Raw genomic sequence first — 17,991 nt, forward strand, 5'->3', positions numbered from 1 at the left:
GGAGTGAGGGGCAGGGGCGGGGAGGGGAGTGAGGGGCAGGGGCGGGGCCTCTCTTGCTCCACAGGTTACATCGTGTGGTTTAGAATTCATTCGACAAACGTTCATCTCAGGCTTTCTATGTGCCAGGCATCATGCTGACAATTAAGACCTAGGTCATGCCCTCCAGGAGCTCAGATACTAGCTGCGGAGACAGATGTAGAAATGCACAGTCACATTTCAGAGTGACAAGCAGCGGGGGTGCGGGTTGGAAGAGACACCTAAACCAGCCTGGGGACCTGAATGCTGCAAAGAGAGATCTTAGCCCATAGATCCGAAGGCACGCCCCGTGTCGGCCTTATTTGTATCCTCAGTGCTGAGAACAAGCGCTTGGATTTGTGCAATGATTCAAGAAAGGCAATCAAGAGGCAGAGAGCAGCCCCCTCCCTCCAGGAGAAATGAACATAATAGTTCAGTTCGTTCACCGAGACTCGCAGTGGACCAGACATGGAGCTGAATGCTTTCCATCTATGTTTTCATTTAGTGTGCACCTGCTGTGCTATGGAGTTAGTATCATCTCCATTATTGCCTTCATTTTTCAGGGAGGTACCATAGAAAGAATCTGATGAGGCAATGAGGGCTAAGCTCCATAGACCCTGAGAAATGTGAGTAGCTCTGGGTAGGCTTGTTGAGGCTTGGGGACAAAGGTGAAGTCACTGGCCAGGGTGCCTCTCCAATTCCCTTCTCCCCCTTGCTCTTTTTCTCTGGCTAGAATGTGCTAAATTTCCTCCTGCCGCTGGGACTTTGCACGTGCTATTTCCTCTGCCTGAACTCTCCCTGCTCCCGTCCTGCCAGCTTGACTTGCTCAGCTTCTACTCATAGCACAGGTTTTGTGACAGTTTTTGAGTCAAAGTCTGGCTCCCTCATTAGACGATGAAAACATGAGGTCAGGGACCATGTCTGTCTTGCCTCAGCTTGATGCCCAATATTTAGCACAGAACCTGGCATGGAGTGGGGTCAAAGCCAAGATTTGCTGAGCAGGGGTGAGAATGACTATATTATAGTATGTTAGAAGTGGAACATAAATGAATAAATATGTCAGTGAAACAGACCCTTTCTCCGAAGTCCGGTGGTGTGCCGGGAAAGAGTTAACAATGGTCTTTCTGGGGAAGGAGGGAGTCTCCTGGTTTGATTTGAAGCATTTGCCGATTTCTGTGGTGTAGATGTTTCAAGCTGTCAACATGATGTCAACTGGCTCCCCAAAATCCCAAAAACTTAGCTGTTGGCTCTCATGAGGTGATAGAACCCAGTCCCACTGCATAAGGTCCCAGTGAAGGAGATGTTCCCCTAGACCCTTGAAATATGTGGGAGACGAGGGAACTCTGTCTTCAGCCCCAGGCAGAGCAGAATCAATGTTCGGTGTTCCTAGAGCATCATTTCAAGAATAATCAAGAGTTCCTGGCCTTGACGTGAGGGAGGTGGGTGTCAAGTGCAGCCCAGACCTTTAGCAGGACACTCTGTGCTCCTGGGACAGGTGTCTTAACCTCTCCGAGCCTCAACCTCTCTGAGCCTCAGTTCCCTCATTGGCAAAGTGGGCATACCAGCCATCTCTCTTCATGAGGATGCGGGAAGGATGGGATGGGCGGGTGCGTTTGAGGAGCCTCAGCGGTGCCTGTGCTCCATGAGTCCACCTTGAGTCGGAGTTGCTGTTACACCATGAAGGCTGCCCCTTCAGACCGCATGCTCGTTGCACACCACCCCCAGAAAGAGCCTTTTCTCAGACTCCCTTTATCCCCAGAATGAACCGTGAATCTTGGCCAGGCTCTTTTGTTATGTGAAGATGTTCCTTTCCTTCGAGGACCTGCTTTTGAGGTCGTAGACGAGACAGGACAGTTGTCAAAGCAGCACGTTCTCCGAGTCAGCTTCCTAGACAAATCCCAGTGGGAGTGTCTGGGGAAGGAGTCTTGGGTTTTTTCCTGCAAGGAAACCCAAGCAGGCAGACCACTCCAGCGCCTGCTAAAAACCCACCTTGCTTGGATGTTTTGTCTTCTAGATTAGCTCTGGGGTTGGCATGGGTTTGGTTGCTTGGCCGGGGACTGGAATTATTTTTTTTGGGGGGGGGGGGGCCTCGTCAGATTGCATACCGTGTGGAAAAAAGAGCCATAATCTAGAAACAACCAGGCTAGCTGCATCAGCCAGGAGTCTTTTGGTGAAACACAAATCATCCTTGTTTAAACAAGAAGAGGAATTCTTGGTCCGCTTGAAAAGTTCAAGTGTGCTGGGATCCAGAGAGCTAAACTCAATTTCTTTCTTCTCCTCTCTGCGCTTTGCTTCTGTTTGGGTCCTGTTTTCAACAAGTCCTCTCCAGTCTCAGCAACCCAAGCGGCAGGAGGCTCTCTGTTTCCCAAAAGTCTGCAGAAACTTCCAAATAGGCTTCTCATTGGGCCACATTGGATCACAAGCCCAGGTCTGAGCCAATCATTGTGGCCGAGGGGATGGGATGTGGTGATTGGCCGGGCAGAGTCGGCGCTTGTAACTTGGGATAGGAGCAGGGCCAGTCCTGTCATAGATGGGGGTCCCCACATCTGACCAGCTGTGTGACTTCTGGCAGGTCCCCTGTGAGATCACATAAGCAAAGCAGCATAGTCACACCATGCATAGTGGGAGCTCAATTAATGTCGCCTCCTCCTGCTCTAAGTCACATTGCCTCCCTGAGCCTCAGGCTTCTCATCTGTAAAATGGAGCTAATCACTAGAGACTTAGTCCATAAGTATTCCTTCTCACACTGGGCTAGACGGGCGGGGGGCTAGAACATGAGGAGACAGGTGCATCTCACACAGAGTTTAGAGTCTAGCGCAGAAGGCAGATATAAACACACGGGCCAGTGACTAAATAAACGTAAACTTGTTTCAAATAGTAGCAGGTGTACAAAGGGAACGAAGCAGGGTCACCTTTCCGTGGAGTGGTTGAAGGACAGCGAGAGAAACAGCCAACATTTATGGAACAGTCGCATGTGCCCGATGCTATTCTGAGCACTTTGCATATATCACCTCACTTAATCTTCACGACAGTCTCACAAGGCAGGAACTTTTATTATAACCCTCACTTTTCAAATGAGGAAACTGAAGCACAGAGAGGTTAGGTAAGTTATCAAAGTTTGCACAGTAACAGGTAGGTCTGGGAATTGAATCCAGGCCGTTGCTACCCTTTGAGAATGAGACGACACTGAGTACTATTCCCACGTAATGTGAGCATGCTGAGCCCAAGGCCATCGGAGTCCAGAAGAGGAGCTTTTGGCTCTTTCCTGGATTCAGAGTCCCCATCCTACACTGCCTCTTCTGACAAGGAATCAGATTGAGATTACCAGAAGGCTTAGCATGAGCAGAGCTGTGCAGTAGATTTGGGGTGGTGGGGGAGGTCCACAGACAGCTGGAAGGCCGGTGTTTCTGGAGACAGTGTGGAAAGTGGGTCTGGTTTTTTCTTCTTTTATGTATTTTAAAAGTTTTAATGTTTATTTATTTTTGAGAGAGAGAGAGAATGAGCTGGGGAGGGGCAGAGAAAGACAGAGACACAGAATCTGAAACAGGCTCCAGACTCTGAGCTGTCAGCACAAAGCCCAACACGGGGCTCAAACACACGAACCGTGAGACCGTGACCTGAGCCAAAGTCGGACACTTAACTGACTAAGCCACCCAGGCGCCCCTCTATTTTTTATTTTTGAGAGAGAAAGAGAGAGCGTGAGTGGGGGAGGTGCAGAGAGAGGGGGACAGAGGATCTGAGGTGGGGTCCATGCTGACAGTAGAGAGCCCGATGTGAGGCTCGAACTCATGACTTGAGCTGAAGTCAGATGCTCAACTGACTGAGCCCCCCAGGTGCCCCTAGAAAGTGCTTCTTACACACACCTCATGTCCTGCCTGTTCCTTACTTTGGCTGCATCTCCTAAGAGCCAGGAAAAAGGTCAGACTGATCCTCCTACAGCCAAATGCATCAGAGAGAGCCAAAGCATAAGAGGCCAAATGCCTCGCCCAACACAGCACAGCAGGGGCAGAAGCTGGACGGAGGGCCAGAGGCCTGGCCTGCTTGTCCTCTGGAAAAATCACAAGACTGGATCTCCAGTTCTTCTGGGTACCCAGCTGTTGCAGTGGTGTGGAAAATTAAAACCAGCCCTCCCATGATGCTTGGTGCAGATTTCAAGAGTAGAGATGGTGGGGGACAGAAAGAAAGGGATTGGGGACATAATGGCATTCAGAGGCTGCCTGAATCCAGGGGGAAATTCTCAGTGTGACTTATGCATAGCTGTGTGGTAGGCAGGAGGGTTTCAGCATCTCCGGGCACAAAGGCCCTCTTGGCTGCCTCTTGGGGTGCCTGTTGAAAGTCAAGTATACACTTTAAACGAACAAGGAGCCACTCTGGAAAACAGTGTGGAGGTTCCCCCCAAAATTAAAAATAGACCTACCCTATGACCCAGCAATAGCACTGCTAGGAATTTACCCAAGGGATACAGGAGTGCTGATGCATAGGGGCACTTGTACCCCAACGTTTATAGCAGCACTCTCAACAATAGCCAAATTGTGGAAAGAGCCTAAATGTCCATCAACTGATGAATGGATAAAGAAATTGTGGTTTATATACACAATGGAATACTACGTGGCAATGAGAAAGAATGAAATATGGCCTTTTGTAGCAACGTGGATGGAATTGGAGAGTGTGATGCTAAGTGAAATAAGCCATACAGAGAAAGACAGATACCATATGTTTTCAGTCTTACGTGGATCCTGAGAAGCTTAACAGAAACCCATGGGGGAGGGGAAGGAAAAAAAAGAAAAAAAAGAGGTTAGAGTGGGAGAGAGAGCCAAAGCATAAGAGACTCTTAAAAACTGAGAACAAACTGAGGGTTGATGGAGGGTGGGAAGGAGGGGAGGGTAGGTGATGGGCATTGAAGAGGGCATCTTTTGCGATGAGCACTGGGTGTTGTATGGAAACTAATTTGACAATAAATTTCATATAATAAAAAAAATAAAATAAAATAAATTAAAAAAATAAATGAACAAGGAAACAAAAGATTCATATTCGAAGTGATTCCATTTCTTGGGATCCTACTACGAGGTTTCTAAGAAGAGGCTCACCCAAACCGTGTTTGTAACAGCAGAGAACAAGGTACGACCTCAGTGCTCATGGGTGGAGATATGCTACGTGTCTGCCTGTGGTATGTTTATTCTTCGGAAGATGATGTAAATCCGTAAAGAAGAGTATACTAATGTGGATAAAACGCCAAGAAATACCGTGGAGCGAATAAAGCAAGTTCCAGAGTGTTATGGGTAGTGTGATGCTATTCCCAACACGATCTCTTTGCTATGAGTACGGCCCAAAAACAATAAGATGTACCTTTATTTACGTGCCATTAGGAAAGGAAGCAACACGGCCATTGTAAGTCTGAGATGCTGTGGAAGGTCCAACACATGATGTTTTCGGATTGAAGGGTGCCCTTTAGAATTAGAGAGACAGGTAAGATACGTAAACATATGGAAAGAAGACTGGAAGTATGTACATCCAAGCACTGACAAGAGGTTCGCTCTGGGGAGGAGAGGACGAAGGAGGGGTTGAGGTGGTGGCCACACCGCTCTCGTCTTCGTTTCTTGGAAGAACAATGTTGTTGTGTTTGCTCTAGAGCAAGCCCCAGGAGGACGCCCCCGGGTGGTTGGATTTCTCCTTAGCATGGCTCCTGGGACCTTGGTGAGCGCCCCCTGGCTCTCCAGCTGCAAGAGCTGGGATGTGCGGATGCTTCCAGATAACTCCGGCTTCCTGGATTTGGCGCTTTCTGTCCCCTCGTTCAGGAACGCCTGCCCCACACCTTCTCGTCTGACCTTAGGTCCAGACCTCTTTTGCAGCCCTGAGAGACCTTCCTAATCCCCAGGCTGGGTGAAACGCCCATCTTACCACCCCTTTGTCAGCCTCCTTGGCTGTTCCATCTCCGCTGCTCCACCTTGAGGAACTGAGCTGCGTGTCTTGAACCTCACTTTCCTCATCAGTGAAATGGGAATCACACTTCTTACCTGGTGGAGCCCAGGATGCTGGAGGGCAAGAAGGAAACAGTTATTCTCACACTTGGCGCTCATTAACAGCTTGGCAAAGTCAAAGCCCTTGGTCCAACGGACAGGAGAGGAAGCAGGCTTTTGGGAGACAATGACATTCACCTGGGTACAGGTAGAGTCGGGAATTGAACCCAGGTCTTTGCTTGTAGAGCCCTGCTTTGCCCACATCACAGTAATGCACCTTGGGTTGCACGATGTCATCTCTGTTCTCAAAAGGACCGAGTTGTGTGTGGTCACAACAGATTCAAGGACAAATATGTAAAAATTTGTTTCTTTTTAAAAAATTTTTTAAAAATTTAAATCCAATTTAATTAACATATAGTGTAATAATGACTTCAGGAGTAGAATTTAGTGATTCATCACTTACATACAACACCCAGTGCTCGTCCCAACAAGTGCCCTCCTAATGCCCATCGCCCATCTAGCCCATCCCCAACCCACCTCCCCTCCATCAACCCTCAGCTTGTTGTCTGTATTTAAGAGTCTCTTTTGGTTTGCCTCCCTCTCTCTTTTAATCTTATTTTTCCTTCAAATTAAAAAAAAAATTCACTTCCTTACCAGGCACGGTAGGATTGAATATCTCTGAGCCCTTCCTGGGGCTCAGCGTCGCTTTGACAAGGTTTGAAAATAAAGTCAGTGTGACATTTCCCCCTTTGGGAGATGGTTCCTGAGATTTTCTTCTTTTGCCAGTGCTTTGGATATTTCTGGAGAGAGTTGTGTCTCTGCTTTCTTTAAGAGCACGACTATTACTTGGGTAACCACCCTGGGGCTGCCTGACCTCGCTGGCATTGTGGAATTGGAAGCCTGGTTTTCCCAGTGAGCAGTTCTTTGAACAGTGTGAAAACGGGATGATCACAATAATCTTTTCCTTGGCATGAACATTTTTGCCTCTTTCTGTATTTGCTCTTCTCTTTACTTGCCACAAAGCACTTCTATATTGAAAGGCCTCTTGCCCTTGGACACACATTTGCCCTTGATAAAACAATGACCTGTCAACATTTATGATGATTATTATTAATTCTATGTAGTAATCTTAGCTACGATCTGTTGAGCTGCTACCATAAACACTGTACTGGATTGGAAGGTGTCACCCCCTCTCCCCCCAAAAAAGAAAGATACGTCCATGTCCTAACCCCTGGTCCGTGGAGATGTGACCTTATTTGTAAACAGTGTCCTTGTACATGTAATTAAGTTCAGGATCTTAAAAAAAATTTTTTTTAAGTTTATTTACTTCTGAGAGAGAGAGAGAGAGAGAGAGAGAGAGGCAGAGAGAGAGGGAGACACAGAATCGGAAGCAGGCTCCAGGCTCTGAGCTGTCAGCACAGAGCCAGACACAGGGCTCGAACCCACCAACCATGAGATCATGACCTGAGCTGAAGTTGGATGCTCAACTGACTGAGCCACCCAGCCTCCCCAGAAGTGGATACATTTCTAAGGGGAACAGAACTCAGAATCAATATTCATGCCCCACGTCTGTGGCTCTGGAAATAACAAAGACTAGAACACACACACACACACACACACACACGCTCACACCCCACAAGAAGCTCAGCCAGACTTCAGCAGGAGATTTTACAACTCTCCCACAGGAAGCCTGTTCTTACCCAGACATTTAATTGAACGTGTACGTCAAGTCAGCTTGCGGCGTGTCTGGGGAAACTCACACACCGTGCCGCCGGGCTGAACCCGCCCCAGGAAACCTCATTAATTTCTAAATGAGAAATGATTTCCCTTCCCAGCCATAGTCTGGAGGCAATGCCATACAGGGCCACAGATCTTACTTACTGGCCCAAGACTTTTCCTTAAGGAAGGAAGGAAGGAAGGAAGGAAGGAAGGAAGGAAGGAAGGAAGAAGGGAGGCAATGCCATACAGGGCCACAGATCTTACTTACTGGCCCAAGACTTTTCCTTAAGGAAGGAAGGAAGGAAGGAGGGAAGAAGGGAGGTCGGTCTTGTTTCCTTGACTTGCCAGGACTGGTAGCATTTAGAGGGTTGAAGACAAGGTGATCTGGTCACAGTGGGTGTCGGACCGGATTATTGTCTCCCTCATTGTTACTACTGGCAAGGTCACCATCTATCTAGTGCTTACCACATGGTTACGCTTTCCTGCGCTGCCCCATCATCTTCACGCACGCCGTCCTTATGGTAATACTTTGAGTCCCATATTATTGCCTCCGTTTCACAGATGTGGACAGGGAGGTTCTGTGGAGTTAAGTGACAGGCCCATGGCCCCATAGCCTGAATTCAGATGCAGAGCATCTGGCTCTCAAGTCCATCGTTTTAACCACTCGTGTGCTTGCTTGACATACAGCATTATATTAGTGTCGGGGGAGGGGCGCCTGGGTGGCCCAGTCGGTTGAGCGTCCCACTTCGGCTCAGGTCACAATCTCAGAGTTCGTGAGTTCGAGCCCCGCGTGGGGCTCTGTGCTGACAGCTCGGACCCTGGAGCCGGCTTCGGATTCTGTGCCTCCCTCTCTCTCTGCCCCGCCCCCACTCACGCTCTGTCTCTCTCTCCCTCAAAAATAAATAAACACTAAAAAAGTTTTTAAAAATATATTAGTGTCAGGGGTACAACATAGGGATCTGACAATTCTGTACATCATGACAGGTGTAGTCACCATCTGTCTCCATACAACGTTACTACAGTTTTAATGACTATAGTCCCCATGCAGTGACTCATTTATCTTATACTTGGGAGTGTGTACCTCTTAACTCCCTTTATGTGACTTGTCCCCCCCCCCCCTTTCTGGCAGCCACCAGTTTGTTCTGGGCATGAAAGTGTTTTCTGTTTGCTCATTCACTTGTCTTTTAGATTCTACATCAGTGAAATCGGATGGTTTGTATCTTTCTCTTAATTTCATTTAGACGAGGGAATATTACTCAGCCATGAAAAAGAGTGAGGTCTTGACACGGTAGTAACAACGCTGTTAATTTTTGCTCCCAGCACCTGGGGCCTGGCCCCTAGGTGGTACACAGTGTTTGTTGATTGACTGCAGGATGTTGCTAACCCTCCTCTGCCCGCTGTCCTCCTCTCTCTTCTAAGCCATGCATGGGACATTTGTGATTCTGCTGCCGCTCAGCCTTATCCTGATGGTTTTTGGGGGGATGACGGGGTTTCTGAGCTTCCTCCTTCGAGTCTCCATCCTCCTCCTGCTCACAGGGACCCTCTTCCTCTTTGGAGGTAGGTGCCCCCATGCGTGGAGCGCGGGCTTCGGAAGGGGATGTGCATGAACCCTCGGCAGGGGTGGGTGGGGCGGGCGTCCCATTCCCTCTCTGGGTCTCGGTTTCCCCATCTGTGACATGGGGATGTCCATATGTGACATCCTGTCCACATAGCTGGGTGGGGCGAATGGTTTTGGCCCAGGGTCCCTGGGTCTGTGGCCCCAAGAGAGAAGCAGAGGGCAGGGGCAGATCCTCAGGATTGCTTTCCTGGCTTCACAGAAGACGCTGACAGCTTCCGCTTGAGGGCTGTGGGTTGGCCGGAGACCCTTGGTCTTCGTGTCTCTCTGATGTCCTGACAGATCCTGCTTGATGCTTGCTTAAAAAATGGGCAATGCCTGTCATCCCTGTGGTCTGGCAGACCAGAGCCTTTCAAAGATGGGCTCCAGTGCGAGGCTGGGAGCATAAGGCCTCCCTCCTTGAAAACAAAACAAACAAAACAAAACAAAACAAGTACAGAGGTGATGCACACACCTGGGGTCCATGGAGGAAAAAACCCAAAAAGAATGTCTGGACGTGAAAATACCGTGAGGCTCAGATGTCCTCCAATCACCCACTACTGTTATCAATACTGGCGTTAATAGCTCACTCAGTGACTAATTCTCGAAACCACGCTGGCCAGTCGTACGTTCTGCAGTGGCGGGAAGTCTGATCTGCGCTGTGCCAAGGGGGAGCCTCGAACCAGGCTGTGGGGCACTTGAGGTGTGGCGGATGCCCGGGAGGGCTGAGGGGTTCATTTAAATTGGTTTAAATCGTCCCCTGTGGCCAGCAGCTGTGGCCCTGGACGGCACTGCCCTAGTTCACGGTCTATGGAGGCCCACCGCGTGCCAGCCCCGTTCTGGGTGCCGGGGGAATCCAGGACGAGGCCCCTGAAACTCATAGCCCGTTGTCAGGGGGTGGACGTCAGCTCAGTGATCTCACAAATGCAAAATGCGCCTCTGACCTGGACAGTGATGGAGGGCCGTGAGGTGCTGTGAAACCACAGGGGGTTTGACCTGCTCTGGGAGGTCCTGGAATCAACACGAGCTGAGATGTGGTGACGAACAGGAGTTTTTGAGGGCAGAAGGGACGGGGAAAGGGGGGGGAGGGGGAGGAGCAGGAGGAGGAGGACGCAGAGCCCCGGGGTTTGATCTGCTCTCTTTTGCCTGTCCCGCAGCCTTGGTGACCCTCGCTGGAATGAGTGTCTACATCGCATACTCGGCCGCCGCCTTCCAGGAGGCACTGTGTCTCCTGGAGGAGAAGGCCCTCCTGGACCAGGTGGACATCCGCTTCGGCTGGTCCCTGGCCCTGGGCTGGATCAGCTTCGTCACCGAGCTGTTCACCGGGGTGGCCTTCGTGGTGGCGGCCCGTGTGCTCAGCCTGAGGCAGAGGCAGGACCAGGCCATCTGAGCCCGGGTGCCTGGTCCGCTGGGAGGGAGGGGCTGGCCGGGGGCGGCCGGGACCCGTTGGGGGGGGCTGCAGTCTCCTCCTCCTCAGCCCGAGAGCCGCTGTGGACTGAGCTCCGGACCCGGCTGTCGACTTTGTGCCATGTGTGCGGCCGGGCCTGGCGCGTCTGTGTGTCCGTGCACGTGTGTGTCTGTGCGGGCCGGAGGGAGCTGCGGGAGTGCAGAATCCCCATCACCTGGAGTGACAAACGCACCCCCTTCATCGTAAGCAGAGCCTCCCAGCGTCGGCAGGCCCCCCCCCCCCCGCCTTTGCGTCAGCCCTCACCCCACGCCCCTGCCCAGTGGATCAGCTCTCCTTCTTTGCCAAGGACACGGGAGACCAGAGAGGTCAGGAGAGCTGCAGAAAGGTGCACAGCGAGCTGGTGGTGTTTTCCTCGCTGCAGGGACAGTGCTCAGTCCTTTCCCTCGGCTGCTCTGAGCCGGTTTAGCGGCTGGCTGCAGGGTGCTTGCTGTGGGTGGCTGTGCTGCGACCTGGAACCCAGGGGGGGCGCGGGCGGTGTGAAAGCAGGGGACGAGAGCAGAAGTCTGGGCTTCTCACCAGCCAGGCCGTGCACACGTCCTGCCGAAGTCAGCCGGGTGCGTGCTCGTCCCGCCCAGAGTCCCGGGGCTCGAGTAAGTCCGGCTCACTTGGAGGAGAGATTCTGCGATCAGGGGCTGTGCTTTGAGACGTCACGCGATCATCCCGGACGTGAAGGCCTGAGGACCTCTGGTGGTCAGTGCGCTGGTCCCCTTGCGTGTCGCTTCATCGCTGTTGCCGGGGAGGACCACCGACATGCTCACAACGGGCGGGAAGAGGAATCGGCAGGCTTGGGGCTCGCAGGAAGGAACAGTCAGCAGACTCGCCCGGGGAGGGAAGAATGACGAGCACGTTTGCGCTCGGTGGGCGAGAACATCCTCACAGACGCAGCAACAACTCCTGGGCGGTTGTCTTCGCCCTTAGTTTCCACGTGAGTGTGTTGACTGAGCCTGCTTCCCTGGCCGCAAGCCCACGGCTGGCGAGGTCCACACACGCCGGGAATGCGGAAAGCAGGGTCCCCCGAGGAATCGGCACATCTCAGTCGTCAGCGGCACTTAAACAGTGAGCAGGGGCCACCTCAGGAAATTGTGCATTTCTAACATGCCTCCAGAAGGAAGGTGTTTGTTGTAAAGTGTCCCCCCCCCCCGCCCCGCCCTGCTGTCCCCACATGCGGTCTTCTGTCCAAGGTGTGAAGTCCGCCGTGGACCGAGTCCTGGTGACACTATTCCAGCTCTTGTGTAATGACACAGCGTTACTTGTCGTGTGGCCTTCGTGGGTGTGGGTGGGGGATGGTGCCCACCTGCGTGGGCCTGTTGGCATGGAGTGTTCTCCAGGGAAGCCTGGCTCCTTCTAGGCAAACATAAGTCTGGGGGTGACGTGGGCCTTTGTCAGTGTAGGCGCTGGGGGTGGGTCTAGGATGTGAGGTGACAGACTCCCATGGAGTTTGCCGACGGGGCGATCTTCAGGGACTCCTTGTATCCCTTCCTCCCTCCCCCAGGACATTCCATCCCTCCTTTCTTCCTGGTTTTCCAGCCCATGGGAATGGGGGTGCCCAAAGTGTCCGCATATCTGAATCCCTTGGGGTGGCTCTGCTCACACCGGAGCGTGCGAGACTCTTCTCGGTGTCCAAACCCCCCTGGGGGCTGCCCTCCCCAGGGGCCGAAAGAGCCAGTCGGGAGGTCCTGGTGGGACCCAGGAATTCACATTGCTGACCAGCTCCCGGGTGATGGGGATGCTACTGGCCCGGGACCACTGTGTGTATGACATCACTCTGGACGATTTGCTAAGTGACAGGGGTGATTGTCACCTTACCACACATTAGAATCACCTGGGCATCGTTTAAAAGCCCTGTGCCCCGGGCTGCATCCTTGCTCTGATGGCATCTGGAGGCAGAGAACTCTCTGGATGGTTCCAGCGCACAGCTGAGGTTTTGAACCTGTTCTTGTAAGATTCAGAAGATTCCTCGGTAAGTGCAGGTTTGGGGGTTGTGAGATAACCCTACCACCGTCCTCACCATGACACCATCACCCTTACTGTGACATCATCCTCCTTGTGTGGCTTCACTTCACGGTGACCTCCCCTTCCTGTGTCGTGAGCATCATCACAGCTGACCCTTGCTGGGTACTTGTTAGGCACCTGCACTCTTCCACATGCCGTCAGTCAGTCACTCAACAAACAGGTGCATGCTAGGAGCTGGGGGCGCTGACCCACCGGGGCAAGCCCTCGGCCTCTGAGCTGCCGCATGATCGAGGAGGGAGGGGGGCAAAACCGGTGGTGGGTGGCAGGGACTATGGAGATAAGCGGGGCAGGATACAGGAGAGGAGACTGAGGCACAGACAGGCTAAGTTAACTGGCCTGAGCACGAAGAGAGAAAGGGGTACACCTGGGATGGAAATTAGATCTGCCTGATCCTGTCTCAGTCTGGAAAATTGCAGGCTGAGCGGATGGCTCACAAGGCCCCATGGGGAGGGGAGCCGGCAAAGTTGCAAAATCAGTTAGCACGCCTCGCCTCGGAGAGAAATGAAAAGTTTTCCGGAAGAGAGGGCCGCCATGCTAGTGAGACAGCGGTCTTTGCCGCCACCTGCTGGTTGTGAGGTGGACGTGCGTCGGGGGGGGGGCCTGATTTCTCAAATCGGTCCAAGGACTCTTCAGTCCTCTGGGTGCCCAGCCATGTGTCTGACACTGCAGGGCACGGGCTCTCCGCTGGGGCGATTCACCGTCTCCTGCCCACCTGGGATGTTGGCTATGGCCACAGACATTTTTGGTTGTCACAGCTGGGGATGAGTGCTCCTGGCATCTGGTGGGCAGAGGCCACAGGGACACTGCTAAGCATCCTTCAGTGCACAGGGCAGTCCCCACGACAGAGAATTACCTCGTCCCACGTGTCAGGCGTGCCGAGCTTGAGAAACCCTGCTCCGGGCACAGAAAGCACATGTGTACTCAAGGAACCAACAACATAGTTGGAAAGAATCTCATTCATTCAGTGAATAATTGCCAAACTCCTATGATGTGTCTAGAACTGTTCTTGGGGTCTGGGACACTGGGGACACCTCAGTGTAGGTGAATGACAAGATCTGTGCCCTTACTAGCTTATACGGAAATGGCCAATACACGAACCAATGATACACATGATAAATTTAGGTAGTATTAGGGTCATGAAGAAAATAAAACAGGGTCATGAGCTAGAGGGTGGCCAAGAGAGACATTAGTCTAGGAAGGACAGTCAGAGAGGGCTTTCTGGAGGAGGTGGAATTGTGCTGAGACCCAGTGAGGAATCTGCCATGTGGGGAAACAGCAGACCAAGCAGGTGACAGACAGTAAGTGCAAAGGCCCTGAGGTGGAAACAAGCTCATGTGTTTGAAAAGAAGAAAGAAGGAGAGTGGAGGGAGGGTGTAGGAGGTGATTAGGGGTGGGGGGTACATAGGTAAAGGGGGGGAGGAGGGAGAGGAAGGGGTCGGCTAGTGCCCATGGTCTATGGCAAGGAGGTGCCGATGATAAGTGGGGTTTGCGGTTCTGTTCTGTTCTGTCCTATCGTATTCCATTCCATTTTGAGGGCAAAGAGACCTCTCTAGGTGAGGGAGTGCGTGGACCCTACGACTGTGGTTCTCAACCCCACCTTCACATCAGCACCGTCCAGGGACTTAAGGAAACCACATGTCTAACGCTTGGGCCTCAAACTCCTACCACTGGGGAGCCCGGAAGCTTGCAGGGCAGGCGCTGTTAGCCCCATTTTGCAGATGGGGAGCCTCAGGAGCAGAGAAGGGGGACCGTGCGGGTGATAGATCCAGGACTGAGACCCTGCCCCAGTGTCATCAGCCCCTCCCTCCCTCTGACATCGGGCGTCTCACTCCCAGTACCTGAGAGTCAACGCCCTGGATTTCACTTATAGTAAAAAGGGGAGCGATCTGTGGTCTCTGCGTGTCCCCAAGTGAATTTCCACTTGTTATTTTCCCAGCACATGACACCCCACCGCTGGGTCACTGGTATTAGGTCCCCGGGAAGGTTGGAGGCAGACTGTCCTCTCTGCCTGGTTCCAACAACAGCCCGTGCTTTGTGAAATGTTTATGAGTTAGGTCCCCTCTGGGGCACATGGAGCGTGGTGGGGGGAGAGGGGAGGCGGGAGAGATGGAAACACACACACGCACACTCACATGCGTGTGCAGGTGCACACTCATGCACAGACGCCTGGAGAAATGCACAAACAGTAACAGAGACAGAGACAGAGAGAGGGGTGGGGAGAAGGCAGTGGAGGAGGAAAGAGCGGACTCGGAGACGGGCAGGAGAGAGATCCGCGTAGAGAAAGGAGAGGCAGGAAAAACAGAAGAGACAGCGAGAAACCAAGAATGTGGAGACGTCGGGGGAGGGGGCGGTGAAAGACCCCTCGGAGTCGGAGAGGGTGAGGAACAGAAGGATGGTCCGTGCAGACCCTTCCGGGCTGCAGACACTGGCCAGGGCAACACTTCTGGGCAGCATGGGGGGCCGGGGGAGTGGGGTCCCTTAGGATAGGGCCCTGGGTCCCCACAGAGCTGGGGACAGTCAGAGGGTGGGCGGGGACGTTCCCTGGTGGATGACAACAGCCCTGAGGCAGTAGTGGGTCCCCTTTCCAGGAGCAGTACATCCCATGCAATAGTTGGGACATACTTACCTTAATTATGTATCGCTTCTGCGATATTCAAATTTAAACTGGCATCTTGGGTTTCAGTCTGCTAAATTCGGCAACCCCACCCCTCCTTTCTGGCTCCACTCTTCTCCCAGGTATCCACACTGCTCCAGCCACACGGGCTTCCTTGCTGTTCCTCAAACACGTCCGGCATTTACTGTTCCCCTGCCTGGAACGCTTTCACCAGAGAGCAGCGAGACCTTCCCTGGTTCCTTGGCTAAAATTGCAACCCCTTCACCACACGCCCAAACGGCCTCTCCCCTCCCGCGCTCTCTTGATCTCCTTAGCGTTTGCTGCTATGTAATGTGACCTGTGTTCTATACGCTTGATTTATTATCTGTTTTCCCCACTGGACTCTGTGCTCCTCGCTGATTCCTGAAACAGTAGCTGCTGCTCGTTGGATAAATGTGTAAACCCCAGACTCTACCCAGTCTCTTCTCTGAGCACATTTTCCACCCAGCCCACCCCCTGGGGCGTTGGTCGCCTCAGTGCTGTGTTGAAAGTTCCAAGTATCAGGTGTTTAGGGTTGTGCTGGGCACCTCGGCTTTTCTTGGCTACCTCGTAAGTCCTACGCATTCATTCACGTCAATAGGAGTTTAGGAAGAGTCAACTATGGGCCAGAAACTGATGTATATGGAGGTGTGGGGGGCAAACTCCTGGGGATCCCAGCCCAGAACAATCTTCAAATGACGTAGGGGTGAGATGATTATCTGAGAGAGGCAGGGAGGAATGGAAGAAGGAAGGAAGGAAGCAATGTACGCACAGGAGGGGTCACATTAAAAATGATGGGGTGCCTGGGTGGCTCAGTTAAGTGTCCGACTTCAGCTCAGGTCATGATATCACCGTGAGTTTGAGCCCCACGATGGGCTCTGTGCTGTCATTGTGGAGCCCGCTTGGGATTCTTTCTCTTTCTGTCTGCCCCTCCCCCATTCGTTCTCTCTCTTTCTCTCTCTCTCTTTCCGTAAAATAAATAAAACATTAAAAACTATATTTAAAAAAATGAAATGGCTACTTATGGTGAACCATTCGTTCTCTCTCTCTCTTTCCAAAAAATAAAAAAACATTAAAAAATGTATTAAAAAATGAGATGGCTACTTATCATGAACCACGACTGTACCCAGTTCTGTCTTTTAAAGGAGGACGGGCTGGCATGGTTCCCGCCCGCGGGGAGGTAGACCCGGCCAGGATTCATAGCTGCCAGCAGTGGAGACAGATTTTGGCTGGCGTCAGCATGGACGGAGAGAAAGGGCTGCCCGTCGCTCTTCCGGTCTCTGCGAGGGCTGGGGAATAGGTTTGGGGTTACGCACCCGGGGTGATGGCACAAATCATGCAGTCAGAGGGATCTGTGGAGGGCTCGGCACCATGGCTGGCTGGCCTTGCTGGCTATGTCTACTTGCTGTCCCCAGCCCTGGACCTCATCCCACCAGCTGTCACGGATGTCCTGGTGTCCATCCCCCAGCCATGGCAGGTGGATCTGATCGGCTGAGGCTCCTCATGTGCTGGGAAAAGGAGGATCTGGGTTTTGAGCCAGCTGGTAGGCTGCTGGCACTGTCTCGTCCATGAATCTCAGGACGGGCATCCCCCCGGCCCAGGGAGGAGGGCTGATTTGGGGGCGGCTGAAGGGAATGACAAGTGCCCCCCCCCAACAATGCCCCCCTGTCCTCGCAAAGCCTATCAGAGGAGGAGAAAGGAGACCTCAGGCGATGCCCATTGTGTAGCAGAACTTGGCATGACTGCTTGGTGGCTGTGCAGAGACAGGTCCACACGTGAGCCTGCACCAGCTGACTGAGTGTCACTCTTTCCAAAAGGTTTTTATTTATTTTTGAGAGGGAGAGAGAGAGAGAGCAGGGGAGGGGCAGAGACAGAGAGGGAGACACAGAATCTGAAACAGGCTCCAGGCTGCGAGCTGTCCGCACAGAGCCCGACGCGGGGTTCGAACCCACCAACTGCGAGATCATGACCTGAGCCGGACGCTTAACCCACGGAGCCACCTGAGTGCCCCCTGGATGAATTACTCTTAAAAAATGAGTGATTTTTTCTTAAGTTTCTCGAGGGTGGAGGTGGACGGTAAAAACCGAATCAGTGAGGGGCTTTGCAAAATTCAGGGAAACTTCTTCCCAGTAGAGTAGTTGTTACCACCCACACACCCGTTTTGCCCCCACATCAGTGCTCCTTGAGGAAATGAAGGAAAGATGGAGTTTCCTGCCAGGCAGGGGGTGGGGGTGGGGGTGGGGGAGTTGGGGGAAGGGGAGGGGAGGGCTGGGGCTGAGAAAGGGCCATGCAGGGAGTCCCCAGAAGGAGGGAGGGGTGCGAGGTGATGGGGAAGGAAACCAGGCAAGACTGAAGGGGCATGTGAGGCCATGTCTGAGGAAGGGAATGGGGGAGGAAGGGAATAAGCCAAGAGCCCCACCCCACTCTGCTCCCCACCCCACTGTGCCCCCTCCTGCCCCCACCATGGTCTGCAGAACCAGAAAGGCAGCTGACAGTGAGGGAGAAACTGTGTTCTCAAACTCTGTGGATTCTGGAACTCCCTGACACCCCTGGGGTCCTTAGACCCTGCTGCCCACAGAGGAGGGGGCCCGGC

The 17,991-nt window shown here is 52.6% G+C and overlaps 1 protein-coding gene across 1 annotated transcript; it reads left to right on the forward strand.

The window, feature by feature from the left end:
* The first annotated feature begins 9,112 nt into the window (after positions 1–9,112).
* On the forward strand, positions 9,113–10,675 carry LOC125917499 (transmembrane protein 114-like). The gene is made up of 2 exons (XM_049623682.1): positions 9,113–9,248; positions 10,443–10,675. Exons 1-2 carry the CDS (start codon positions 9,113–9,115, stop codon positions 10,673–10,675), a joined length of 369 nt encoding a protein of 122 aa, XP_049479639.1.
* Positions 10,676–17,991: the final 7,316 nt, after the last annotated feature.

Source organism: Panthera uncia, unplaced genomic scaffold, assembly GCF_023721935.1.
Source record: "Panthera uncia isolate 11264 unplaced genomic scaffold, Puncia_PCG_1.0 HiC_scaffold_1930, whole genome shotgun sequence".
In the NCBI taxonomy this organism is placed as follows: domain Eukaryota; kingdom Metazoa; phylum Chordata; class Mammalia; order Carnivora; family Felidae; genus Panthera; species Panthera uncia.